The 26,147-nt window shown below is 48.0% G+C and overlaps 4 protein-coding genes across 6 annotated transcripts in view; 1 reads left to right on the top strand and 3 right to left on the bottom strand.

Annotated features, from left to right (window-relative positions):
• Window positions 1-4,251, bottom strand: part of EML2 (EMAP like 2) — a 36,507-nt gene extending 32,256 nt beyond the window's left edge. Inside the window, exon 1 of the mRNA XM_035117671.2 lies at window positions 4,185-4,251. Within this exon, the coding sequence (XP_034973562.2) occupies window positions 4,185-4,251 (67 nt within the window). The remainder of the gene's footprint in view (window positions 1-4,184) is intronic.
• A 4,334-nt stretch (window positions 4,252-8,585) lies between these two features.
• On the bottom strand, window positions 8,586-13,241 carry LOC132592248 (kelch-like protein 6). Its single transcript, XM_060275246.1, has 4 exons — window positions 13,169-13,241; window positions 11,456-11,534; window positions 10,251-10,478; window positions 8,586-10,125 (listed from the first exon to the last, which is right to left on the bottom strand). Exons 1-4 carry the CDS (start codon window positions 13,239-13,241, stop codon window positions 8,586-8,588), a joined length of 1,920 nt encoding a protein of 639 aa, XP_060131229.1.
• A 1,984-nt stretch (window positions 13,242-15,225) lies between these two features.
• Window positions 15,226-16,137, top strand: LOC118086279 (mitochondrial ornithine transporter 1-like). Its single transcript, XM_035117719.2, has one exon. It carries the CDS (start codon window positions 15,226-15,228, stop codon window positions 16,126-16,128), a length of 903 nt encoding a protein of 300 aa, XP_034973610.1. The 3' UTR covers window positions 16,129-16,137.
• Window positions 16,088-23,665, bottom strand: FBXO27 (F-box protein 27). Of its 3 annotated transcripts, none has more exons than XM_035117708.2 (6): window positions 23,172-23,665; window positions 22,088-22,425; window positions 21,285-21,396; window positions 20,928-21,023; window positions 20,692-20,827; window positions 16,088-19,673 (listed from the first exon to the last, which is right to left on the bottom strand). In XM_035117708.2, the coding sequence occupies exons 1-6, from the start codon at window positions 23,351-23,353 to the stop codon at window positions 19,437-19,439; spliced, it is 1,101 nt and encodes a 366-aa protein (XP_034973599.1). In that variant the 5' UTR covers window positions 23,354-23,665; the 3' UTR covers window positions 16,088-19,436. The 3 variants fall into 3 exon arrangements, with proteins under 3 accessions (XP_034973599.1, XP_034973602.1, XP_034973604.1); XM_035117711.2 differs by having other exon boundaries at window positions 22,088-22,528; window positions 23,172-23,238; XM_035117713.2 differs by lacking the exon at window positions 23,172-23,665 and adding an exon at window positions 22,685-22,814.
• Between the last annotated feature and the right edge of the window lie 2,482 nt (window positions 23,666-26,147).

Here is a 26,147-nt window from a genome sequence, read left to right as displayed (position 1 = left end):
ACTGGGCAAGAGAACAGATTTAATGAATAAAAATAATAATATATTAGAATTACTTCTCAATGACTAGCCTAATTTTATGAGAATGTGATGTGATTATTGGTCACAAGCTTACGGTTTTATTATTAAATTACCAATATGGAAAACATAATTTTATATTGCAATGAAATTTTATATGTAGCTATGTTACATTTGTAATGAATGTGTATATTTGTTAAATTAGAAAATAAATAAATAACCAAAATATGTACCAAAATAGGTAACTGTTGAAACAGTGAGCCTGTCCTGTTCAAATCTGAGCCTCTATCCACATGAATTTGGCATTTAAGCAGTGCATAAATTTTATCAAAGGATGCATAAAGTTTATGAACTAAATGAATAAATTTGGGTGATGGCAATGCCACAGTCATTGTGAAAAGAGCATATTCATGACATCCAAGCAGGTTTCAGGCAATGCATAGTGTATTGATTATAATTTGTTTCGTTTCTTAGTTGTTTTTCTTGCAAATGCAGCCCAAAGCGACTTACAGTAATAAACAAGTAAATAAGATGCACTTAAAACCTGTGTAAAACAAAGCACAGAAAAATCTAAAAAGTGTTCTTTTTTTTTTAAAAAAAAAAAGGATTAAAACATCCCACCTAGTAAAGGAAGCCACAGATCATGAAAACGCCAAATGCACTTAATTATTATTTTATATATAATATAACCACTGGGCTGAAGCCCTGCCTGCTTCTACATATGGGAGGGCTGAGATAAAAGCATTGAAATATATAAATTGAATTGAATTTTGTGGATCAAAGGAGTGATCAGTAGGTTCCAGTTTCTTGCAGACACTGCCCACTAGTGGCACATTAGTGGTACTTCCAGCTGCTTTCAGTAAATTGGTTTCTCTCTGCCACACCTGTCCTCCAGGTACGTGGGCATCAGATTATGTCGTTCAGATATTTGGAAAGGGATTAGGATTTTCTCGGGGCAAGGGCATAAACCACATACCAAAAGCAACCGGTGACAGTTAATATGGAATAAATACCACCACTGTGCCCCATAGTTGAAATATACAGGTTTCAAGTGTGCATTGAAAATACGAGGAATAACACCACCGTTTGAAATCACGCTTTCGCCACCCTGGTGCCATATCCAAGACTCTTGTAATAATTAATTTGAAATAACTACCACCTAAAATTCTGTAATCATGGTCAATAATGTGTATTAAAATCCCCAGTTCACTTATATGCTGCAAGGGCGGGGAGGGGAGAATACTTATTTTTACCAGTCTTTAAACAGCTGACCAATGCTATCTCTGAATCCTATTCACACTTACTTAGAAGTAAGCCCCACTGAAACATGCATAGGATTGTGCTGTGACCAACCTCCAAGGATGCTGTGCCTCAATGCTGTGCCTTCGAAGGTTAAGGTGTATTATGGGCTAGCTAGTGGTTCTCTTAAATGGCTGTGAATACATTGATCTGGCCTCTCTGGAGCTAAAAAATGTTTCAAGACAGAGGGTCTTGTTTACTGTTTTGTTTTTCCGCCCTGGTTTTCTCTGGACCCCTTACTGACAAGCAAGTGCTCTGTGCTGTGTCTGTCTGTATTCTGCCAGGGGAGAGCTTCCTTTCTGAGGCTGACCAGGGCAAGGATTAGGATCTGGGGCCTGCTGGTGGCAGAACTTCCCCTGTGCAAATAAACAGTGCATTTCCCTTCCTGCTAACTTCTCAAAACAGGGATGCTGGGATAGCCAGAAGCTTCATTCTCTGACATGAATTCTTGCGAGTCCTTCATTGTTGGTGTGCGTGATAAACCTGGGGAGGCACGCTGTGCATTCTCAGAGGCATGCATTCTCCTTTATTTAAATCCCATGCCTTTGATAGCAGCTAAAAAGAAGTCCCAGGGCTGGTGAATTAAGCTTTGCTCTCCTGTGGTCAGTAATCAGGGTGTGATGATGGTGCCTGCCTCTGGGGGGGAAACTGAGTTTTCAGTTAAGTCGGCTGATTTCCCCCGCTTTTCTTCTAGGCTCGCAGGTTGGTGGTGGATGGTATGTTTTGAGAGAGCGATCTGCGCAGGCACGTCAGTTCCCTTTTCCCACCTCCCTTGCCAAGCTTTTCTTCTGGCACCTCTTAGAAATGGCACTGGAACAGCTCCTCGCTGCGCTTCCCCCACACCAGCCTTCCGCGAGCAATATTGCCATCCTTCCTAAGACCTTACACGATGAAGAGACGGCTCAGGCGCATCGACATTTGGCGTGTGCATTGCACACACTCACACATGCATAACCCGCGTGTGTTGTTTCTCCGCCCCCCCCCCAATGTTCCTCGAATTCCCAGAGCTCCCTCTCTGGAGGGGCTGCGGCTGCATGCAGAATTGGGCTGGGCACAGGCAAAGTGGGGCAAAGGCGAAGCGAGGGGCGCAGGGCCAGCAGCCACCCACCTGTCATGCTGGGGTTTGCCCTGGGCCCGGTGCCCTCGCCGCCACACTGCCCCTGCCTGCCCTTTTCACGACCTCTGCCGCAGTGCCAGGGGCTCGCTCCCTGCCCTACCCGGGTGCTTGCCGCCTCTCGGGTTCTCCTCCTCTGCAATCGTATTTCTTAGCTCACTTCTCCCTCCTCCCTCTTTGCAGCATCTCCCAGCCGCTGTCCAATCGCGAGCGACGGGCGGGCGCTGCAGCCAGGCAGAGTACCAGGTTTGAGAGGCAAGAGAGATGGACGGACGGGGAGTCTGTTCCCCCTGGACGCGGCTGATGCTGTCCAGCGACCTTGGACTGGGCAGGAGGGCGCTGGTCAGTCAGAAGTGACGTGGAAACGCACGGAGCCCGAGCCCCTTGGCTTCAGAAGCAGAGGGGCGCAAGAGATTGGGGGGGCGGGGGAGAAGTGTTCCTGCCATGGGGAAGATGTGCAAAATAAGGCTGGCACTAAAAAGAGAGAAACGGGTATGCCTGGCAGATGAAGGAGGTGCTTCAAATACCTGCTCAGCTCTGACCTTGGCCCACTCACAATTTCTTAGCCCGACCTACCCAGCAAGGTTGTTGTGGGAATAAATTTGAAAAGCCGTCGTCGTGGGCATCGCTCTTGAGAACCGTGGAGATACAAAAAAATTAAATAAAGTGAAACCCAGCCCTGAGAATGAGACCCAGAACCTCTTCGGAATGCTAGGGCTCAGCTCTTGACATGTATTATCATAAAACACTGCATCTGAACATCTAGTGCAAACTAAAAATCTGAGACAGGGTTCAGCCTCATAACCTGTTGCATGCTAGGGCTCAGCCCTGGAACAAGCATAGATTTACTCGCGCAACGAGTATCTGGAGCATGTGCAGAGTTCCCTCCCGGAACCAATACTTTGATGTATGTGGGGGCACATACTCAGGGTCCCTTGGCACGGTTTAGTTTATCCTTCGCAGTTCGCACGCACTTTAACCCTCTTTACTTACCATCGGAGTGGTAAATTTAATTGTGGCAGAAGGCTGGCTGGCTGGCTAGCTCGGAACCCCCCCCCATCTTTCCGTGCACGCTTATTATAGGCGATGCAAGTGATTTAATTCCGAAATTAGTGGTTTCGGGTGCAGAACGAGAGGTGGCAGTTATTCCAGAGCAATTATTCCTGCCTTAAAGCGCACACCTGACCCAGCCACCCACGGATGGAGGTGGATGATGGGCTTGGTTGCGAATTTCCCAGTTTGCATCGGGCGGACAAGCGCGGGTGGAGGGCGGCGAGCTAAGCTGGTGGATGACCCATTTGGGCGCGGGGTGTGGCATCGCGGCAGGGCCGGGCGAGCGCACGGGGGCTTGCTCAGAAAGGGGGCAGCAGGTCAGCCGAGCGGCCCCCTTGCACTCTCCCCACCCCTCCCTGCCCCAATGTCCCCTTGGCGCCGCACCAGCCCTCCTCGACCCTCCCTAGGCATGGAAAGGCACCCGCCCCGCCCCGCGCCCATCCCTTGGAGTTCTTGCAGAGCTGTCTCGGAGCGCCCAGCGGGCACCTCCCTTGCTCTCGGCGTGCGTGCGCGCATGCAAGCGATGAAGCCAGGTCTGCAGCATCTTCCAAAGCGGCGGGCATTTTCCCCACCCTAGCCAGGCGTGGATGGATGGATGGATGGAGCACTCCCGGCAGGCTGGAGGCGCGCGGGGCTGGGGCGCCTCCGAAGGGAGCCCCGGCGGTGGTCCAGCGGGGGGAGCGCGGACGTTGCAGGGACTCACCATTGCAGAACTGCAGCAGCAAGGAGGTGTCGTACAGGATCCCACAGCTGGGCATCCTCTCGGCCATGCCCGCACCCTGCGCCCCTACCGCCCCACCCCCACCCCCACAAGGACCGATTCCCCACCCACCCCGTCCCCCCACCTCCCTCCCTCCTGCCTGCCCTCCTTCGCTCACACCGTGGCTCCTTCTGCCTCTCCACCCGCCTCTCCCTCCCGCTTGGTCCCCTGCATGCCTGCCTCCCGTTACCATAGCAACCCACCTCTTTCCTGCATCTTCTTGGCTAAGCACCCCAGTGGCTCCGCTAAGGGCCCCCTCGCTGGGCTGCCCTCTTCAAGTCCCCACTTTAAGCAAATCAAATTACACACACATTACACACCCGCGCCCGCACACACACGCTCGACCCTACCTTCAGCTCAACATGGAGCCCCACCCACAACCCCCCCAGCCCCACCCACACAGCTCGTCCTTGCTAAATCTCTCTATTCTCCTCAGATCTTCACCCCTTTTTTGCTTTTTTTGTAGGCGGGAATGGAGTTGGTGTTTGCTAGGGACACAGGGTTATTTAAATAATATCCGGACGATCAGGAAAAAAGGGTTGTATCCAACCAAGTTATGCCCAGAGTAGACCCGTTGCAACTAATGGGCCTAGCCCTAGATTAGTTCTCACCCATTAATTTCAACGGGTCTACTCTGAGTAGGTCTGACATTGGCTGCAACCCAAGATTTGGAAACTTTCCCACCTCAGTTTCATCTGCTGCTACCTGTCTTTCCTGCTTTCTGAATGCAGGCAATTCAAAACTAATCAGAGGAATACCCTCCCCCAATATAATAGTCATAGAATTTCAGACTTGGAAGGGACCACCAAAGGTCATCTAGTCCAACCCCTTGCAATGCAGGAATCTCAGCTAAATCATCCATGACAGGTAGCCATCCAACCTCTGCTTTAAACCCTCCAAGGAAGGAGAGCACCACCTTCCATCCCACAGTCAAACAGCTATTACTGTCAGAAAGTTGTTTCCTGATCTTTAATATACAGTAATTGGTCTTTGGCACTCACTGCTGCAGGATACGGCTGCATCTCTTGGTATCAGTTGCTTGCTGCTGCATCTGCTTGCAATAGTGAATTGGCAGGGACAAGGGAGCCAGCAAGACAGACTTAATGTACCTCACAAGCTGCTTGTGCAGATAAAAGACAATAAACTTCTGTATGCCACCTTGAGCATCTTTGAGGAAATACCAGATAGATACCAGGCCCATCAGTAAAATACCACCCCATTGGCACAGGTAGGCTGTCTCCAAACATGGCTGAGGGACACACTTGTGACTCTCTCCTACACTGCTTGGTGGTGGTTGTTGTTTGTTGTTGTTTTTTAGCAAGACCTGTTGTCCCCTTTAAACAGCTCTAGTCCACCAAAGCTGATGCCCCAGTAAATCTATTAGTTTCCCAGGTGCCACGAGATTATTTGTTGTTTCTAACCATGAGGGCTCTATTTCTAACTAGCTATTTCTAATGATGGACGACCATGGGTTGGAGCTCTCCTTCTCCATGAATCAATCTAATCCCTTGAAAGCCACTTCAGCAAATTGCTAACCCAACCTCCCAGTGGCAATGAATTCCATAAGTTAATTAACGGTATGCCTTGCTACAGAAGAACTATACTGTACTTCATTCAATCCTTCCCACTTTATATTCATGGGACTTTTGTGACATCTAGTGGCACAGTAAGGGAATATAACTCCAGCCCACTCCATTTAAACAAATCTGGCACCTTCTGCCCACTTTACCCATAAAAGATAAATCTCTCTTTGCCCTCTCTCACTCTCATGCATGCCTCTTTAATTTTCCTTCTAACAATAGACCTTCAAAACACAAAGTGTTTCCTTCCTTTCCTCCCTCTTGCCCTGCTCTCCCACTTCCACCGAATATTACTTTGCCCTCTTTTCTCCTAGCCTCCAGGCTTTCTTAATTCCATCCCTGTTAAAGAGGAGCATAATAACAATAAAAATCCTTCAGTAGCACCTTAAAGACCAACTAAGTTTTTATTTTGGTATGAGCTTTCGTGTGCATGCACACTTCATCAGATTCGTGCATGCACACGAAAGCTCATACCAAAATAAAAACTTAGTTGGTCTTTAAGGTGCTACTGAAGGAATTTTTTTTATTTTGTTTCGACTCAGACCAACACGGCTACCTACCTGTAACTAAAAGAGGAGCATGTGAGCTCTGCATAAGCTCACCTGCAAGAATCAACTCCAAGGCATGGAAGATAAAAGTGGGGGTTGGAGAGAGAGAGAAAAGAGGGAAGATGCAACAAGGAGCAGGAGCAATCAAGGCCAGCTAAGGCACCAGCAAGCTATTGTTTATTTATTTATTACCTGCCCTTTACCCGAATGCCCCAGGGCAGGTTCCAGCGTTAAAACATATTTAAAAAATTGAAACAACTTGCAACCATAAAATAAGTGGGTCCTTAAAACATGTGTCTCAAGTGTCAAAGACCAGGGTAAAGAGGTGTGACTTAAGCTATATCCTGACAGTGGCAGACTTTGAGCTCTCAAGTTTCTGAACCAGTCACACTGCCCTAAAACCGCCTCTGCTCCTGAAGCTGTCAAATGAAGGTGCCAGGCACACCTCTGTGAGGAGGGAGTTCTACAGCTTGGAGGCCACCACAGAGAAGGCCTCATAGGCCACCACTACCCTAAGCCTCTGAAGGAAAAACTACGGAGAGGGACCCCTCTGCCAATCTCAGCTCCCAAGTGGGTCTGTTGTACTGAAGGAGGCGGTCTTTCAGATAAAGCTAGTTGAAGCATGATTGGAGGGGCTGCAGATTGCGTAAATGTGGTTTCCACCCACTCATTTTATCAGGTTCTTGGTTTTTAGACCCTCCCTTCTCTTTCTCCATTCTGTTTGGGCTTGTTCCATGGACTTGCCAATGGAGAAAGTGAAAATGTTTGCAGTTGGGGAACTAACTACCGTAGCTGAAGTCTGGACTAGATCTTAAACACAGCAGAGCATTCTTTTAATCAAGATTCAAAGCCTGCTCTTAAGCCTTTACACAATAAAATGTTTTTTGGATCCTTTAACTTGGAACATACATTTCTAGGAATATAATTGTAACGAATGTTAAATGGCCATTTCCATACGTCCTGAATTTCCTGGATATAGCTGTTAAACAGCGTCCAAGCAGTAATCGCTGAAATGTCCGGGAAAATCTGGACGTATGGCAGCCCATGCTGGTAGTGTAGATTTGGGCATATTTCATTAAAAAAAAAGCTCAAAACACATTCTTTTTTTAATATTTCAACAGCATTTGGCCAAAAAAAGCTCAACAACTTTTGTGTCCTGATTTCCACTTTCTGAAATATGGCAACCCTACTTCCAGGTCAAACTTGGCCAACCAGGTGCCTCTTCACCCAGTGCTGGCTGGGGCTGGTGGGAGATTGGCCAAAACACCTGGAGGGCACCAGGGGAAGGCTGTCCTCCATTTCTTGATGTGAAGGCCAGCACGGGTCAAGGCAGGGCATTATGAGTGTTGGATCTTATTTGGTAAAGGGTGGGGTTTTTCACTCAATGTGAGGATTTCTTAACATTTCAGTATGTTAGTAGGGATTGCCGTTGGGGCAGAGATGCAGGGAGGGAGCCCAGGGATGGTTGTGTCATGCTTCTCTCTCTGCGCATGTGTCAGAGGCGGAGGGGATGAATATTTAACAGCCATGAATGATTAAAGACAATTTGCCTCCCTCTTAAAAAAACTCTGCTCTTTGCTGGAGCAACAGAGGCTTAGTCAATGCTTTCTTCGGTCAGCAAACGGTAATCTTCCTTCTTCTGTCAAACACCTTAAGTCAAAAACTGAAGCTGGGTGAGGAGCCAGACTGCCCCCTGACCTCTGCCCCTGACAGTTGTCACCTGTCCTGTAGACATATTACTTGCAGTGTCTGCTGGCAGGTGACCTCATTCAAGCCACCATGCTTTATTGACATATACTGTGCTGTTGGATTTTTATTTTATAATTTGCAAAGGCTGAGATTGCTTTCCAGCTGGAACTGGTGGCCTGCATGCTTGCTTCCGTGTCCTCACGATACCTGCTCAACCTGTACATTTGTAAACAAGAAGGTTATTACAGAAACACTAAGTTTCCAGTGCTTTTTGCTCCACAGGAAACTCTCCTTCTGCCCTGAACTCCCCATATCTTGGGGAATAATTTGCTGAAGGTTGGGCCCTGAACCTGTGCAAAATGCTAACATGTTGGCCGAGAATGTTTAGTGCCCGCCTTGATACAGGAAAGTGAGAAAGAAGCTGACTGAGAGAGAAAGAAAGAGAGATGTTCTAGGTTTTTAATGGGCTAAATACTGGAGGAGTCCAGATGAAAATATCTCTTCCCTTTGAGGAATTTCTTCAGCTCTTATGGTGTGCCAGCTCCCAAAGATGTCAAGGGATCTGGGGGACAACTGGAGGCGTTATCCTCCCTCCTCTCTTTGAAGGGGACCTTGGTGTCTGCAAGGCCAATAGCCACCCGGCTTGCAGAATTGTCTTGGACGAGGGCCTTCAAGTTTGGCTTCAGCACCTTCAAGGTCACGCATTTCAGCACCCTCCGCACCACTGTTCCTTGGCCCGTAAGGCTCTCTGGATACTGAGTCCAGGAACTTTCTCCAGGCTCCCAGTGGTAAATGGCATCGTGAGTCCTGGAGGTGCATACCCCTCCCATCACATAAATTTTCCCCTGGAAATAAGATGCGCCTGCAAAGGCAAGAGGCAGTGGCAGTGGAGGGATGGTGACCTCGTTGCTTATGATGCCATCCTCGCGCATGAAAAAGCATTTTGAGGTACATGGAAGAAGCTGGCTGAACCTACTGTTTGGGTACGTCTGAGTGTTTTTTTTTGCAAAGAAGCCCCCTAGGATGCAGATCCCGGTCTCCATGGTGACAGCAGCTGCACCATGGAGACAGAATTCCAGAGGCACCTGTACCCAGGTATCCAAGAGGATGTCATAGAGAAGGATGCCCTGGTAAACCACTTCATCGGAATCTGCATCTCCTCCGATCAGGTAGAGCTTGTTCTTGTACGAGGCCGAGGCTGAGAAGCGCAGGACGACGGGCAGGCTGGCGATGGGTGACCACGTCTGCTTAACCACATCAAAACTCTCCGCAGAGGCGAGGGGGCCTGTGTCATTCCAGCCACTCAGGGCAAACAGCTTGTGCTTGCAAGTCAAAAGTATGTGGACGGACCGGGGTGTTGACATGGCAGGGAGCTGGAGCCAGTGGTTGGCTACAGAGTTGTACTCGTGCAATGCCTGAGAGTAGGAGCCATCAGGGTGTTTGCCTCCTGAGATGTAGAGCCTGTGATCCAGGGCTGAGCAGCCAGGGAGCGCCACGAGCTCTAAAGGTGGCAGTTTGGTCCTGGACCCCGTAGATGGATCTAAGCACTCCATGTAGCAATCCATATCTTCGTTGACGGAGAGGATGTCCCTCAAGCGAGGCACTTTGATGCAGATGATCCTTTCCTGGTACATGCCCTGCCGGAGACCCCCACTCGCCTGCAGCCTCCCTGCCCCGTCTAGGTCTCCCCACTGCAATTCCACTTGCTGGCCAAGCGTCGCTACATCTTCCTGGACTTGTACAATTTCCCTGGGCGTCAGGAGAGGGAAGCGTACATGTTGTAGGAGCATCTTGAGTACCGAAAGCCGCTCAGCGGGTTCAGCTGCCACCCACCGCTGCACGGCCCTGAAGACGTACATTTCGGAGGTGATGACTAGGTGGCCCGAGGAGATGAGGCAGTTCAAAGCGCCGAGGTCGAGATTCGGGAAATCTTTGTGCTCCAAGAGGGTTTCGAAGTTGAGGCCCAGGTAGTGCATTGTGCTTCGCAGCAAGGTGGGGTTGTTGTGATCGTGAGCCAGCATGTACAAGTGGAAGCAGTTCTCCTTGGATATCCTCTCTGATAGATATCTGCCAGGGAGCAAAGGAAAGAAAGAACGTCACTGGAAATCCTGTGGGTGGAAGCCGCTTATTTCTATAGCTTTTGAAACAGGTGTTGGGGAGAAATGTAAGGGGAGCCAGACCTCTTGCGCTACCTGCTGATGTGTTCAAGGGCTGGCGTGACCTGGAGGCGGCTGGCTGCTGTGAACAGATCTTCAGCATTCTCTGAAGTGAGGGCCAGTTCCCCCGAGTAGAGGTAGGCTAGCAGATTCTGGAGGAGGGAAGGATCCATGTCTTTCAGCAGAACTTCCCCGTCTCTGGATTCCTTAAAGTCGCTCGTAAACACAGCCTGGAAGTAAGGGCTGACGGAGGCTAACAGGGCCCTGTGTGGGAAACGGAGACCGTCAGATTGGCCGTGGGGCAGTTGGGTACCCTCAAGTACCAACCTTCCTTTTACCCTCAGTTGCCGCACCTGCAAAATGGGAGGTATCTCTTCTCTTGGAGGTATGTTGTGCTTATGCAAAGGAGAGGGTCTTTTCTGGGGTGGTGCTTCTGAGTACTAGCTCAGACCATGGGAGGGGAGAGTTACTCTTGTGCTCAAATCCTGCTTGCAGGTTTCCCACAGGCCTCTGGTTGGCCGCTGTGAGAACAGGATGCTGGACTAGGTGGGCCATTGGCCTGATCCAGCAGAATTTTCTTGTGTTCTTATGCTCTGACTCTGAACTACTCCTTCTAAAGAGTCACGGCGCCAGGTGCTGACATTATGAGCTGTTCAGCACCTGGTGAAGAGCTTTCTATTTGTCCATGAGTTTTAGACTGTAGATGGTTTGGGGAATTGTGTTTTATTCAGTTTGGGTTTTTTTCAAGCTTTTATTTTGTCTTCCTCTGTTTTGTTACTGTTTCCTGTTGATTTTCAAATTGTTTTTAGTCAGACTTTCACATGCCACCCTGCAAATAAGACTTTAAATGAAGAAATAAATTCCCATATCCGATGGCACTGCCTACACCCCCCCCCACCCATCAAAGGATATTAGGGAGGCTTCCAAACTTCCAAATTTCTGGGATTTCTAGGCATGGGTGTAAGAGGTTTTTATTTCCCCACCACCACTTTCTCTGGGAAAACGCACTGTTTACTGCTGAATTGGAATAAACGTCAATCGGTTTCCCACAGATTGTTCTGATTCATCAGCAAACAGGGGGGAATGCAGAAGGACAAAAGAAAAATGTCTTGGGGGGGGGGGGAAATGCATGGGAATCACAGGAGAAGCAGAAGTGTGGATGAACTCTAAGAAAGAGCAGGCTGCTTGGCTCCATATTCTAAAAGGGTGTTTCTGGCCCTCCTGCCCGGCATGGGACCCACCTGTTGCACGGAAACCGCTTCCCCCCAGCTACCAAGGTGGCATTGCAGAGTTCCTGGGTCTTATGTAGCTGCTTCAAACCTGAGGGAGAGGGAGGGAAATGAAAGCCTTCTAGGTCATTATAGCTGGCCACCTGGAGGGAAAGGGTAGCTCCCTAGAGAGGGGAGGTTAATTTATGGGCCATAACATACAGTCCAGAACAATTGCTCAAAAGCCCCTATCCAAGGAGAAGTTTAGTGCAACTGGATTGTGCTCTATGGTCCCCTCTGCTAAATCATTGGGAGGGGAGAGATGTCACTCAGGATATCGTGGGTCAGATCACCAAAAAGAAACCCACCACCACAAACACCAAAAACCCCTCCAGCCACTTGTGTTTTATTCTTTTATCTTTTGTTAGCCACACATTGAATGTATTGTTATGAGCTTGTAAGTGCCAGACCTTTGAACAGCTGGACCCAGCAAGTGTTAAAACATAAGCCAGGCTAGCTTCCTGATGAGCCATTAAGAGAACCAAGGATAGGGGCTCTGTGCCAGAGGACAAATGGGTGGGGCCCCTCCTCCCTCTCTTAGAGAGTTAGTAAGACAAAGCAGGAGACTGAGGGCAGAATTTGGTGTGATGTGACCTAGAGGGGGAAAGGTTGCAGATTGGAAAAGGCAGAGAGCGAGAGAGAGCTATGGCTGACTTCTGTTTGAATCCAAGGCTGTGGCTATGGGAGAAACAAGACCCTTTTGGGGAGTTGATGCTGTGAGCCCCTCATCGCAGGCTCAGGTTGTATATGTGTGTAAATAAACCCTATATCCTGAAGACAACACAGTCTCTGCTGTGCCTCATTTCCACAAGGAAACACAAACCCTGGGTAAGCGCCTGGAACCCCTGGAATCTTGCACCGATCAGAGATTGGGGTGGCAAGTGGCAGTATATTATCGGGCAGCCTATATAAAAACTGTTAATGATAACAGCGGCCAGAAAAATAGTTGCTCTTTTCCTGCCATGCAGAAAATGCTGCAATAATTTGCTGCTGACAGGGTTTCAAGATCAGAAAAAAAGGCTTTGCTCAGGTGGCCAAGTGAGATCAGAAGGCTGGGCTCTCAGTATTTATTCCAGGACTGGCGATTTTCCACATCCCCTCCTACCCCCCGAAGAGGCTTTGGCCTCAAGGACAATGAGGCTGCTGGCTACTATAGAATCAGAGAGTTGGAAGGGACCCGGAGGGCCATCTAGTCCAACCCCCTGCTGTTATGTATTAAGTTAACTGCAGTACTCCTTCTGGCCACCATGGCTGCAGTTCTCACTCAGGTCCACAACATGCAAATGAAGGATTGAGAATGCTGTTCACGGATTGGGTAGCTAGGGGAAGTTTGTTACTGTTGCTAGTTACTGAGTACTATATAAGCCAGTTGGCTAAGCTACTGTTCAGTCTGGGACTCAGAGCTAGAATAAAGAGCTGGTTGTTTTGGGAGCTGTGTCTTCATCCTTCTTACCCACTATTCAACACCTGCAATGCAGGACTATTTTGCCCAACTTGGGGCTCGAACCCACAACCCTGAGATTAAGAGTCTCATGCTCAACTGACCAAACTCTCTGCAGCTCAAGCACCAGAGGCCCCTATGAGCAGGGGCATCGCGCCGGGATAACCCCAGTCAGCCCTCTTTGGGCTACTGCCAGTTTGCTTCAGGTTGCCAGTTTCCGAGTTTGAGGTCAGCCTCGGACTCACCCTGGCTGAAACAAGCTTTCAGAGAAGAGGTCTCCGGCCCATGTTCCTCCTCCTTTCTGCCGACCTCTGCCATGTCCGCTGGATCCATGCTGCCTGCCGCCGAGTCCCAAGGGGCTGCCACTCTCTCTGGGAACCAGCCCAGGGGGGACTCCGATTTGCCTCCCACTTGCCCCCTCAAAGCCTCTCTTAAAAGCAGCCTGCAGCTCAGGCACCAGTGTCCCTGGGGCAGCCATCACCACCACAATGGTCGCCATGGCACCTTGGGCCTCTTCAGGGTACCCTGGGAATTTAGTGGCTTGCCCTGGCCCAACTTGCTGCCAGGGCGGCATAGGCTGCCGGGGCCAAGGGAGCCAGGGGTGCTGCAGCAACCATTGTGAAGATGGCACCTTCAGGAACCCTGCGGTCCCTTGCTCCGCTCCCTCAATGTGGGAAGAAGGACTGCAGCACACGGGGTAGCTCCCTGCCTCGCGGCAGATCCATGTGGCACCCTCTTTGCCGGACAGAAACTCGGTTTCCGCAGCTCTCACCACCCGTTCCATTTTGGCCCGCTCCCGATCACAACCCAATCACTTAGTGCGTTTTCTTGTGCGGAAAGCTGGTTTTCTTTTTATCTTGCAGATTGTGCAGGGGTAATCGTAGTATGTGCTTTGATAAGATAGCTTACATGAGAAGAGATGTGAAAACTGTGACAAATGGAGATCACTAGGAGAACCTACTTATTTTAAGAATGGGCCAAGAATCATTATTTTATTTATTAAATTTGTATTCCGCCCTATACCCCCAGGAATGTTTGTGCAGGAAAACTCAGCCTTGAGAGAGAGAGCAGGCAGCCAGTCTAGGACTGGGCGATATATCGATATATCATCCAAAACTGGTTTGAAGCCCATATTGTGATAACGATTTCATAATTTTTGACCTGGCAATATATCGCAAATCATGACGTGCATTAGGGGCTGGGCCATATATCACCCAAAACTGGTTTGAAGTTCATATTGTGATATCAGATTCATAATTTTTGGCCCAGCAATATATCGCGAATCATGATGTGGGTGTGCTATGCAAAAATCACGATGCGGGGGAAACCATGAAGACAGCCAATGCCTCTACATAACTCCATCCTGACTTCAGACATTGTGACATATCCGTATATTGCGATGTTTACCGGTAGTTGGTAATATATTGCGATGTCTAAAACCAGATACCGCCAACCATGACCTTTTTGCTGAATTAAGCATCCGGCTCTGATAACGCAGGCATGCTTTGCCTCTGAGAAAGTGGTTTAATTTTTACACATGTGTAAATGTAAGCTAGGGACGCGGGTGGCGCTGTGGTCTAAACCACAGAGCCTAGGGCTTGCCGATCAGAAGGTCGGCAGTTCGAATCCCTGCGACGAGGTGAGCTTCCATTGTTTGGTCCCCTAGCTCCTGCCCACCTAGCAGTTTGAAAGCACGTCAAAGTGCAAGTAGATAAATAGGTACCGCTCCAGCGGGAAGGTACCTATTTTCGTGCACTGTTCTGGTTCACCAGAGGTGGCTTAGTCATGCTGGCCACATGACCCGGAAGCTGTCTGCGGACAAACGCCAGCTCCCTTGGCCTATAGAGCGAGATGAGTGCGCAACCCCAGAGTCGTCCGCGACTGGACCTAACAGTCAGGGGTACCTTTACCTTTTAAATGTAAGATGGGGGGCTGCCTGCATCTCTCTAAGGCTGTGTACTTTATATGCCTGTGGACACCACTTTCCTCCACCGGCCGGCAGTTGTTCTGACCAAGTAAAGCTGCCTCAAACATCACAATGGGGCATTTGTTGGGGGTGGGGGGGAACCCACTGCAATTGCTTATACAGTAGTTTATTATGTGAGCCACCATAAGTGCTTTAAAAGGACTGAAATATAGTAGTTGTGGTAGAAGAAGATAATAGCAACAACAAAGAAGAAGAAGGGGGTCCAGGGCAGGCGAGTCAGTGGCAAGTTGGAGCTAGAGAGGGGTACCCATCACATCTCCCTGTGGGCTGCAGCAAACCTGATGATTTAGAGCCACCACAAAACCAGTGGGAAACATGAAAAGCAACCCTGTCATCCAAGCTGCCATTGACCTCATGGCAGGGGCCGCAGGAGGCACTGCCCGTGTGATTACTGGCCAGCCATTTGATACCGTCAAGGTGAAAATGCAGACATTCCCTGCCATGTACCGGGGATTTGTGGACTGTTTTGTGAAGATTTACAAGCAAGTGGGGTTCCGCGGCTTCTACGAGGGCACCACCCCGGCTCTGGTTGCCAACATTGCTGAAAACTCCGTGCTCTTCATGTGCTACGGCTTTTGCCAAAGCGTCGTGAGGAGCATCGCTGGACTGGACAGGAAGGCAAAGCTGAGTGACCTTCAAAACGCTGCCGCCGGCTCCTTTGCTTCTGCCTTTGCCACCTTGGTCCTCTGCCCCACAGAACTTGTGAAGTGTCGCCTGCAGGCCATGCACGAAATGCAGCTATCCGGGGAGGTCGTGCGCGGACGCAATACAGTTTGGTCGGTAGTGAGAGATGTTCTGAAAAAGGACGGTCCCCTTGGATTCTACCGTGGCGGGTCCAGCACTTTGCTGCGTGAAATCCCAGGCTATTTTTTGTTCTTTGGAGGCTATGAGCTGAGCCGGACGTTTTTTGCATTTGGAAGGCCAAAAGAGGAATTAGGCCCTGTGGCGCTGATGATCAGCGGCGGTTTTGGTGGCATGTGTCTCTGGGTTGCTGTATATCCCATTGACTGCATCAAGACTAGAATTCAGGTTCTTTCCATGACTGGAAAACAGGCAGGATTCATGGTCACGTTTGCAAGCGTGCTCCGGAAAGAAGGTATCTTTGCCTTGTACTCAGGACTGAAACCTACTATGATTCGAGCTTTCCCAGCCAATGGTGCCTTGTTCCTTGCCTATGAGTACAGTCGGAAACTGATGATGAACCAGTTTGATATGTAATATTTTTTACTGTAGACTTTAAATCAGTGGAAACCTTTATAGGCCACGAGAGCTGTCGCAAGAACAACAACAACAAAAAATCAAGTTTTAAAGATTCTGGTTTTATTTTTTAAAGTATCTGGTGTTGGGTTTCCCCCCCTAAAAAAACCAAACAAATAAGAAGAATATAATACTTGAACAGAATGTGGATTTGAATTCCCCCCAGGGTCAATGTAAAAAGCTCCTAGAGTGAATGAATGCCATTATTAAAAATCCTTCCAACTCTTCCCCGACTTTTATTAAAGTAGCTTTGGCTATAGGTGTGCAATTCTTGCTCCAGTAATGAAAAAATATGATAATCCACCCTTCTTTTGAAGGATTCTCTCTCCCCAATTAAAGCAACATTGCACAATGATCTCAACCCCTGTGAAGTGCATCACCTCCCGCGACCTAAGATGAACAGTATTTGCTGTAATAAAAGGATAATGAATATAATCTATATTTAACACTTCTGGAATCTCCAGGTATCTGAACATGTCTCTGAGGGCATGATCCAATTTACCCTTAAACCCATTATCTCCAGAGGACATTTTCAATAGTGTCTACATTGATGAGGACGACGTTGGGAGGTTGTAGCCTCTCCTTCTCTGCAGGTTTTTAAGCAAAAGTTGGGCGGCCATCTGCCATGCTTGATCTCCTCATGTTCCAGCAAAAGGGTTTAGGCCTGTGCATTTGTGTAACGAAACCACTGCAGAGTGTTAATTTTTCACAAAAAACTTTAATGTGGGCACTGGGTACGTCAGGTTGTGTGCTTTTCTTTTCTGAACATCCCTCTATTTGGAGGGAGTTGCAAAAATGTTTAGGTTTTCTGTCGGTTCCTCCCTCCCTCAGAGATCTAATAATACTACTTCTACTAATGATAATCATTTTATTTTTTTGTTTCAGGGTTGTTTCTATGGAGAGGTTAGACATTTTTTCCTCAGAACAGGCAGGGATTTGAGCAAACAGGGCAGAGACCCTCGAGCTGAGGCGTTTTCCTGCCTTTTTCTCCTCCGCAGGTGAACCTTTCCAAGGCAACAATTTCTAGAAGATAGCAGCCAAATAACATGTATAAACACTCTTTCCCTCAGGATTTTTTTCACAAGAAGGTTCTCCCTCCTCCATTTCATTCTCTCATACATACACACACACACACAGCATATTTTTCTCAGCTGGTTACATACAGTGAATATACCAGGTAGCCTGATATCTGTCTGGTTGATAGGGGATCAAATACTTATTTCACTCATTATAATGCACATCAATCTCTGACTTTTGTCTTCTGGGTTTCTGGGGTTTTTCCTGATGTTATTCTCTCTCTCACAGCTACAATAACCCTACCATTAAAATTATGGACTGGTCATTAATTCGTCAGAGGGCAAACGGGCAAATTTAGCAGGGGATCAAATACTTTCCCCCCTCACTGTATTTTCCATTTAATAATATACATTCACATCATTATTATCCACTTTACCTCCCTGGCTCTTTAGAGCCTATTCACTTCCTTCCCTCCCGCCTCATGGCTTTCAAAATTAATATTTATATCATTGCATTTTGTACGTTTTCCAATTCCAATTGCACTCATTACAAAATAGCTCAAAATTTAAATAAATCTAGAAAGGTAGAAAACTTCTCACTACAAGTCAAGAAAACTTCTCATTACAAGTCATCGGACAACCCTGCAAGGGATGTTAATTGTTTACGATAATCTTTCAGATATCGTATGAATTTACTCCAGTCCTTTTGGAATACTTGGTCTTGCTGGTATCGGATTTTTCCTGTCAGCTTCGCCAGTTCTGCAAAGTCCATCATCTTCATCTGCCCCTCTTCTTTCGTTGGTACTTCTTGTTTCCAGTCTTGAACAGTCTTTTATCTCCCCTTGGTATCTCTTCACCTACTATACCCAATAAAAAGGCTTCTGGTTTTTTAACAAAAGTATTTTTAAACATTTTCTTTAACTCATTATATGCCATTTCCCATAAAGCCTTTACCTCTTTACAAGTCCACCACATGTGGTAGAAGATACCTTCCTTTTCTTTACATTTCCGACACTTGTTGGTTCTTGTCTTGTACATTTTAGCAAGTTTAGCTGGTGTTAGGAACCATCTGTACATCATTTTCATAACATTTTCTTTAAGTGCACTGCATGCAGTAAAATGAATACCTTACTTCCACAACCTTTTCCAGGATTCTAACTGAATTATTATATCCAAAATCTTTAGCCCATCTCCCTCCATTTTGCCACAGGGTTGTTAGCATTAGATTTTGAAGCTGAGGAATCCCACTCCATCCTTAGGGGTTCTTCCATCCTTAGTGGAAATTAGGAGGAATTTCTGTGGGCTGGAGGCCGTATGGTTGCCATATTGTCCTCTGTTTCCAAGGCACATCCTCTTTTTTATGAGCAATCTCGTCACAGCGATCCCTAGTTAAAACTAGAAGTTGGCAAATGTGTCCTAATTTTCTGCTCTTCGAACTATGGCAACCCCTAGCCAAGGACATTTGCCAACTTCTGTTTTCCCCTCTGCATTCTCTTAAGTCTTACAGAGTATGGATTCATGGGTTTTGGTTGTCCCGGTTGTCTGTTGTGACGTAATTTTTTTTTGTTATCAGGTATGGTCACCATGGCCTTTTTTTGTCGCAGGCATGGTCCCCAGTTAGATCTTGGATGGATCCTGCCCCAGAAGTGGAGGCAGAAGAATTTGAAAGGCCCCTCCGGTCTGGTGGGGGAGAAGATATCCCATGCGCAGTGTCTTCCAGCCACCTCTTCCTACAGACCTTTGTGGTTAACGGGCCATTTCCATTTTTCTTCCCTTAGTGATCTGCTTGTCTAGGTGCCCAAAACACAAACATTTTTATATTTTAAGACTAGCATGGTTGTCTTAAGAGAGAGAGTGGTTGGGCCCAAGAACCTGGAAGATGCTGGTTGCTGCAAGCGGAATATTCAGTTTCAAGGAACCAGCCAAATCTTTTAAAATTTTATTGAATGATTGATTGAGATTATTATAGTAAATTGAAGAAAGGAGGAGGCAGAAAGAATAGAAAAAAATAGTATATATATATATATATATATATAACATTTTAAAAACAGCCTTTGCTCAAGGTCTCTTGTGAACTTAAGTTATTTTCAGAGTGCAGCCCCCCCCCCGAACATTAGTTAAACATGGATTATTTGATTTCACAGTAAGGGAACCCAAGGGGTTCTTTAATTTGATACATTTTAAAAATATATATATGTTTAGGTTCCTGTATCTCAAAACCCCTCCTTGCAAGCCGCAAACAACGTCCTCTCATCACTTCAGGATTTTTCTCCACCTGGAAGAATGTGATCTGGGTGGAATATGTTTTGGCGGCAGCGAAAAAAACACCCTGGTGGGAGACCGCAGGGGCTCCGGCGAGAGTTTTACCAGGACTGTAGAGTTTGTGATCCGAGCCCCATAATGCCCTGCCCAGAATTGTGTGTCCACCCCTTTGTGCCAGAGCTGGACGTAGCGAACACCAGGGCCGTAACTCCTGAAAACGTGGGACACCTACAGAGGCAGAGAGAGGAGCAAAAAGTCAAGAAGGAGCACCCTTGGAAAGCAGCAACACCTTAAAAAGCTTTCTCATGTCCTGCATCTTTTTTGCTTTGATTAAAGCCTTGCAGCGCTTCCTCCAGAGGCAACATTGGCCGATGTTGCTCTCCATACAGCTGGTCTTCCTCTGTTAAGAGATTTTTTTTCATGGCGATACAAGCATGGTCACACCAGTGCCTGGATTGTTTAATGAGTACAGTAGTTTGGATGAAGCTTTGGATTTCAAACAGGTTTTGCAAGAGCAGGATTGTATCATGAAACAAAGTGAAAATTATTATTGGTGTCTCTGCAGATCAGTGTTTCACGATACAGAAGGCTACCTTTGGAGTACATGATGGCCCTTACGTTTTGACATAATTTACTTGTCCATTTTACTTGTCTAAATCTTTTCTCAGCCTCTGTGTTCAGCATATCCATGTACACTCTGTACGAGCATTCTGAGTGCTATGGTTTAGTGTTAAAACTAGGGGTAGGTGGTCACTCTCGAGGCGTTTTATCGCCTTGCAGGTGGTTATAGTGTTTAACAGACTATGCGAGGGTGCAAAGTAATCAATGGTGGAGGCTCCCATTCCTGAAAGGGATGTGAATTCTCCCGTTCTGTCCCCTTCAATGCTCCCATTTAAAATTACAACATAATAACGCCAAGATCACGGGTTCGTTCCCTGTGCCTTATAAAGTGGGCAAACCTAGCAAAGAATGGAGCAGTAATTCAGAGTTTTAACTGAATACCCTGACTTTAATATAATTAGCTTCAAAGTAATCTTACCTGACACTTGTATTTAGGTTTTGCTGTTTTGACAAATGAAGCTGCCATGCCTCCTTAGTGGTCCATTAACTCCTCCTCCACCCCCACCCCCAGGTTTTGGCTTTGCATCTGCATTTGGATCAGTACTATTCCCGTGCAGCCTTTTGGCACCTAGGATCTTTAATCCTAAAAAGAAGGAAAATAGGCCTTGGAAATAGCAAATAACACCTTTTGATACTGGGCATCGTTCCACTGCGGAATGGGATCTGGATTAGCGTTGAACTCGGCAATTACTGACCAATCCGCTGCCAGGAGCTCCACGCGGATTTTGTATCTGCAGCCGCAGTCTTCCCGGGCACCCCACCTGAAAGGGATGGCAGAGGATAGGGTATATCCAAGGCAGCGAAAGGAAAGGAGCATATGTAGGCTAATTCTCTGGAGATCAAAAGAAGAGTAGAGCTCACCAGTCGCAGATAATAACATCAGGTTGGCAGGTATCCATGAGCTCCTCCGGAAAACCTTCTTTCAGCAAATCAATCAGCTGTGATTTTACACACCACCTGGGTGGGGGGGAGTGGGGGGGACAAGAAAGACATTAATGCTATGTTTACAGCGTGTTGGGCTCCTTGCGTCTTCCAGAAAGACGGCATCATTACAGAAACACAAAGCAGCTAAGAGTTTGTGACCTGTAAGGGAATAGCAAGGAAAAGTGGTAACTCACCACCAGCAGCGTTTCAGCTGCAGTTAAAAAGGATGTCCCAGGCCACAGGGAAATGGAGTTGCCAAAAAAGGGGGATGTGACATTGCCCACATTGACTCACACGTATGAAGAGGCAAAGCAAGTCTGGGCCTCTGCTCCTTCCACTTGCTGTCTGTTCTCTTCCACTCTCCACCCATCCCCTCCATGCCGGATCACCCAGTGTCGAAACTGCTCTGTGGGCACAATAACGGGTTTCAGTGGAGATGTTTTCGGATGCAAACTGCGAGGGCTCATCCACACTGATTTCCTCCACACTTTCTAGGCACAGGTCTGTGCTTTCCTGGACACTGTCTGTTTTTGTTTCCCGCCCTGCCACTTTCCCCACGAAGAAACGCTCTTGGCAATCCATGAAAGACCTGAATTGCTGTTTGTTCCGATTCAGCATTAAAGAGCGGGTCTTCCTGGGGAAGGTATTAATGCAAAACAAACCAACAGAACAGCTCGGACACAAACGGGGGAAACATAGAAATGTGCCTAGAAAGCTTGGGGTAAAAAGTAAATGTGAATGAGCCCCAAGTTGACGTAGGAATGTATTAAGAGCCTGGCTGCTGGATCAGGCCCAAGGCCCAACTGATCCAGCATCCATGAGTACAATGCACCACCAGAACTCAGAGACATACCGGTAATGCTTCTGCCAGGGGAGGACGGACCTTGACATCATGACTAATAGCTGTTTTTAGCTCCTGCTTTGGAAAGCATTGAGAATTGTCTCTGGGAATATGCAGAGTACGTTTCCTCACACCACAATCCCAACAGTGTCTTTGAATAGAGTGCAGGCATTTGAAGGTACAAGTTATGAACTTTAGACTCCCTGGGACCCACCTGCCTCCCACCTTCCTGACCCATCGTGCACAGCTCCCTCACCTGCCCCACAGGGATTCTTGATAAGGTTCCTCCCAAAGGGCCGCAGGACCCCGACTCGGCTGCAGTCCATTCGGGGGCATCGGTGGGCAGCTTCAATGGCATCGTGCATACGTGGGTCCCTCTCCCACTGAAGTTTCCAGACTGTGGGCCTGTCAATTAGGTCCCTCCACCTGTGGCACACCAGGCGGCAGTGGGTCACCAGTGTCTGGGCAGGCACCCAGCTCAGGATCAGCTCCAGCAGTTCCTCGGGCAACGGGTTCAAATCCACCAGGCACTGGATTTCCATTCCATTTGTGGAAGTGCTCTTGCTTTTTACAAGTCCCATGTCTGGTCTCTCACTGTGGTCAAGTTTCAGAAATAAAAGTTGAATACGTTTTAAACTAAAATACCTTGGGACAGAGGCCTGTTCTTCTCCCCCATCCTCCCGGGAGTAGTGTTACCCTGGAAAGGAAAAAACCTGAGGCTGCTTTCTTGCTGTGATAATTAAGAGTGAACTGGAGTGCAGACAACAAATTCAAGCTTGGTTCTCCCACCCACCGAGAAGCAAAGTGATGCCTGCTTGTTTGTTTTCTTGCAGAAACCACGACGTTTCTCTACCTTTCCCATCGCAGGTATAAACCGGCTTTCCCAGGGACCACTCCTTCCGCAAAAACAAACCGCGCCTGGAGGAAGAGCAGGGAAAGGAAGCGAAGCCGGCAGGACCTGGTTCCCGTGTAGACAGGAAAAGCCAATCAGCTGCCGGGGAAGAGAAAGGGGCGGGTCCTTCGCGCGCAAGAGCAAAGCTAGCGAGGATTGGCGAAAGGGTTGATTGGCATTTGCCACGCCCGTCATTTCCGATCACGAGCCTTGGAACTCCAGGCGGCAGGCAGGAATTCAATAGGTGAAGCTTCCTCGTGCGCAACGCGCTGGGCAAAGAGCGGCGCGGGGTGGGGGATGGCAGAGCGGCGGCGTGGGGGGGGGAATGCAAACTTTGGAAGCCGCCTGCATCATTAAAATAACCATTCGCTTCAAACCAAGGAGAGCATTAAAACAAGGCAGCACAACCAAGCAACAGCGGATCAGAGTGTAAATGCCCAAAGCTTACCTTATACAGTACCTCCCTTTTCTTTGAAAGATATTGTGGGGGTGGGGGCGGAGAGCCTTCTGATCCCTGCCAATATCTTCCTTAGCAGAACTGTGGAAGGTGCGCAGGAGCCCTGCCGCCCTCTTTCTGCATCCGCAGAACCATAGGATTGCAGAGTGGAGAGAAGGGGTGCCACAGGTCATCTAGTCCAACCCCCTGTAATGCAGGAGTTCCTTCGTCCGGTCGAGTTGGTGGGGGATTGGAGGAGCCCCCATGCCTCCCGGCCAAAGACCAACAGGGGACGGGGCCCTCTTCCTTCCTAGCCTTGTTGGGACCCTCTCTGTCCCTGCGCCTCTTCCATCATCCTCCTGCCTCCCGGCTTCAGTTCAGCTCCGGGATGGCATCTTCTCTGCCTGGGCTGGACTTCCGTTTTCTGCTTGGCTCCGGAGCGCGACGCTCCAAAGTAGAAGGGAAAATGTGCCACTCCCTGTAGTTCTGGGTCATCCAGTGCATCTGCTGGGTCCAGGAAAGGCACATTTAGCATTTCTACCCAGGGCCACAAGATGTGGCCAGGCGAAGGTCAATGGCTTAGGTTTTTTAAAATGCTGTATATCTATAAGAGTATTTGTATCCCACCCTCCTATTGTAAAAGCTATGCTCATCGTTTGGGAGGGGCGGCGTTATTATAACATTAAAAATAAGAAGGGATACATTCAATTACAGTATTCTTGGTTTCACAGAATGAAACCAACAGTATTCTTGGTTTCACAGAATGTGTTGACAGTTGTTTTTGGGTGCTGAATTAATCAAATGGGCAAATTCAGAGACAGGAATAAACATTTTTGGATGGGTCACACAGCAGGGGCCAGCCACCCAGCCAGTAAAGTGTCTTTCTGATAGGATTACTCAGATCACACTAACAGGAGGGTTGAGTTAAACTCCCCACACTTCTTTTTAAAGGACATGCTATAATCTGTTCTTGAACCAAACTATGTCTGGGTAGAATTACTGCTCTTCAGTTTACAAGGAAAATAACATTCAAAGCGATAGGATCTCTTCGTTTTCTTTTTATAGAGCCCAGACGTGTAAATAGAAGCAGAAGAGAAAGTGATTCAGCCGTCAAGATGGAAAACACCCACAATATTCTGGAGAAGTACATCTTCATAAAACTCTCCCTCCTCCACATTTGGGCTTAATTTAACCATAAAATCATGGAATTATAGAGTTGGTAAGAACCCAAGGGTCATCTAGTCCAAAGCCCTGTAATGCAGGAATCTCAAGTAAAGCATCTATGACTGGAGCTCTCTCCAGGGCCTGTGAAAGTATATTTGTTCTTTTAATTAACAAGAGCTGCCCTCGTTTCTGTACCAGTGCGAGGGGGCAACAGGCAAGATTTCAGCAGCAGTTTCCCATCACTTCATATATTTGAGGAAGCTGCCCCGCTGAATATCTGCTTTGTTGCATTGTGCCCCTCCAATGTTGCTGCCCAATGCGTGAGGGGGCATTGCCTCGGAAGTTCTCTCCCTTCAGGCACTTAGTTTTCAAAATGAGGAGGCGACTAGCAAAGGGGAAAAAATAAAATGGCAGAGTTGAAAGGGATACCCACGGTCATCTAGTCTGACTCCCTGCAATGCAGGAATCACAGCCAAGCCTTCAATACTGGTAAATTGCCTTGAAATATTTTTATGCTGCTGTAACACCGCCCTGGGATCCTTGAACGGAAGACTGTGTATAAATGTTAAGAATGAAAACATCCCTGTGGGTAGCACAGTTGGCAGAGCTCTTAATCTCAGGGTTGTGCGTTTGAGCAAATGATTCCCGCATTGCAGGGCGTTGGACTAGATGACCCGGGTGGGTGGGTGTCATTTTCAACATTACAATTCTATGAATTAGGGTTGCCATATCTTGAAAAGCAAAGAAGAGGACAGTCCGAGTGGCTGCCAGCCTGAGCTGGTGTTGCTGGCGCCAATGCTTGCATGCCTCTTTCCTGGCTCGGGCTGGCAGCAGCCATGGCGTGCAGAGCCGCCCACGCCTGAGCTGCCTGTACCCATGCCTGAGCCTGAGCCGTCCAAGCCAACCCCCCCCCAATAAATAAAAATTCTTTATAATGTGAAAAGTCCCCCAGATGGGCAGGACTGGATTTAGGTTTGATGAGGCCCTAAGCCAGTGATGTCCAAGCTTGTTTCAAAGAGGGCCAGATTTGATGAAGTGAAGAAGGTCCGTGGGGGCCGACCCAAGGGCCAAAGTTGTTGAGCTTCTTTTTGGATTGAAGTTGTTGAGTTTTTTTAAAGGATTTTACCCCAGGAAATAAACTGCCACAGGAGCCTGGATTTAACCGACCAGCGGGCCAGATTAGGCCCCCCAAACGGACATTGGACATGCCTGCCCTAAGCTACTGAAAGTAATGGTCCTTTTATATGTCCAGCTGTCCTTTGCCAACAACAAATGGTCACTGTTTTTTGGTAATTGGTGGACCTCATAGGTCCATACACAACACAAAACACTGTTGCTGTATGTAGGTTTTATTTTTACTTTTTTAATCTTATATTTTGGAAATGTACATCCAGTTTTTTCCCCCTTTAATTTTTTTGCCCCCCCCCCCAAGAGAGTGGAGACCTAAGCTATAGCTTGTTTAGCTTACACGTAAATCCGACACTGCGGATGGGCCTGCTAGCCCCCCAAAAGAGGACATGTCCGGGATTTCCCGGGCGCTGCGCAAAGAAGATGCCCTTTCTTTCACCTGCCTCCCCATCCCCTCCCCAAAAGAAGCAAAGCAAGACCCAAAGCAAGACAGCAGTGGCTGTCATCTTCCATTTTTGGGGAGGGGAGGGGACGGGGTGCGGTGTTGCCAAACCGCAGGCACTCTCGGGCCGGGCCAGCCGTGCTCCTCCTGCTGCATCTCGGGGGGCGGGGAGTTGGACTAGATGACCGTAGGAGATCCCTTGCAACTCCTCTGAGCCTCTGGCTCTCGGCTACCCCTCAATGCAGAGCGAGAAG

Source organism: Zootoca vivipara, chromosome 6 (genome assembly GCF_963506605.1).
Source record: "Zootoca vivipara chromosome 6, rZooViv1.1, whole genome shotgun sequence".
NCBI lineage: Eukaryota > Metazoa > Chordata > Lepidosauria > Squamata > Lacertidae > Zootoca > Zootoca vivipara.
The sequence above is the reverse complement of the archived record's forward strand: the minus strand, read 5'-3'. Positions and strand labels throughout refer to the sequence as shown.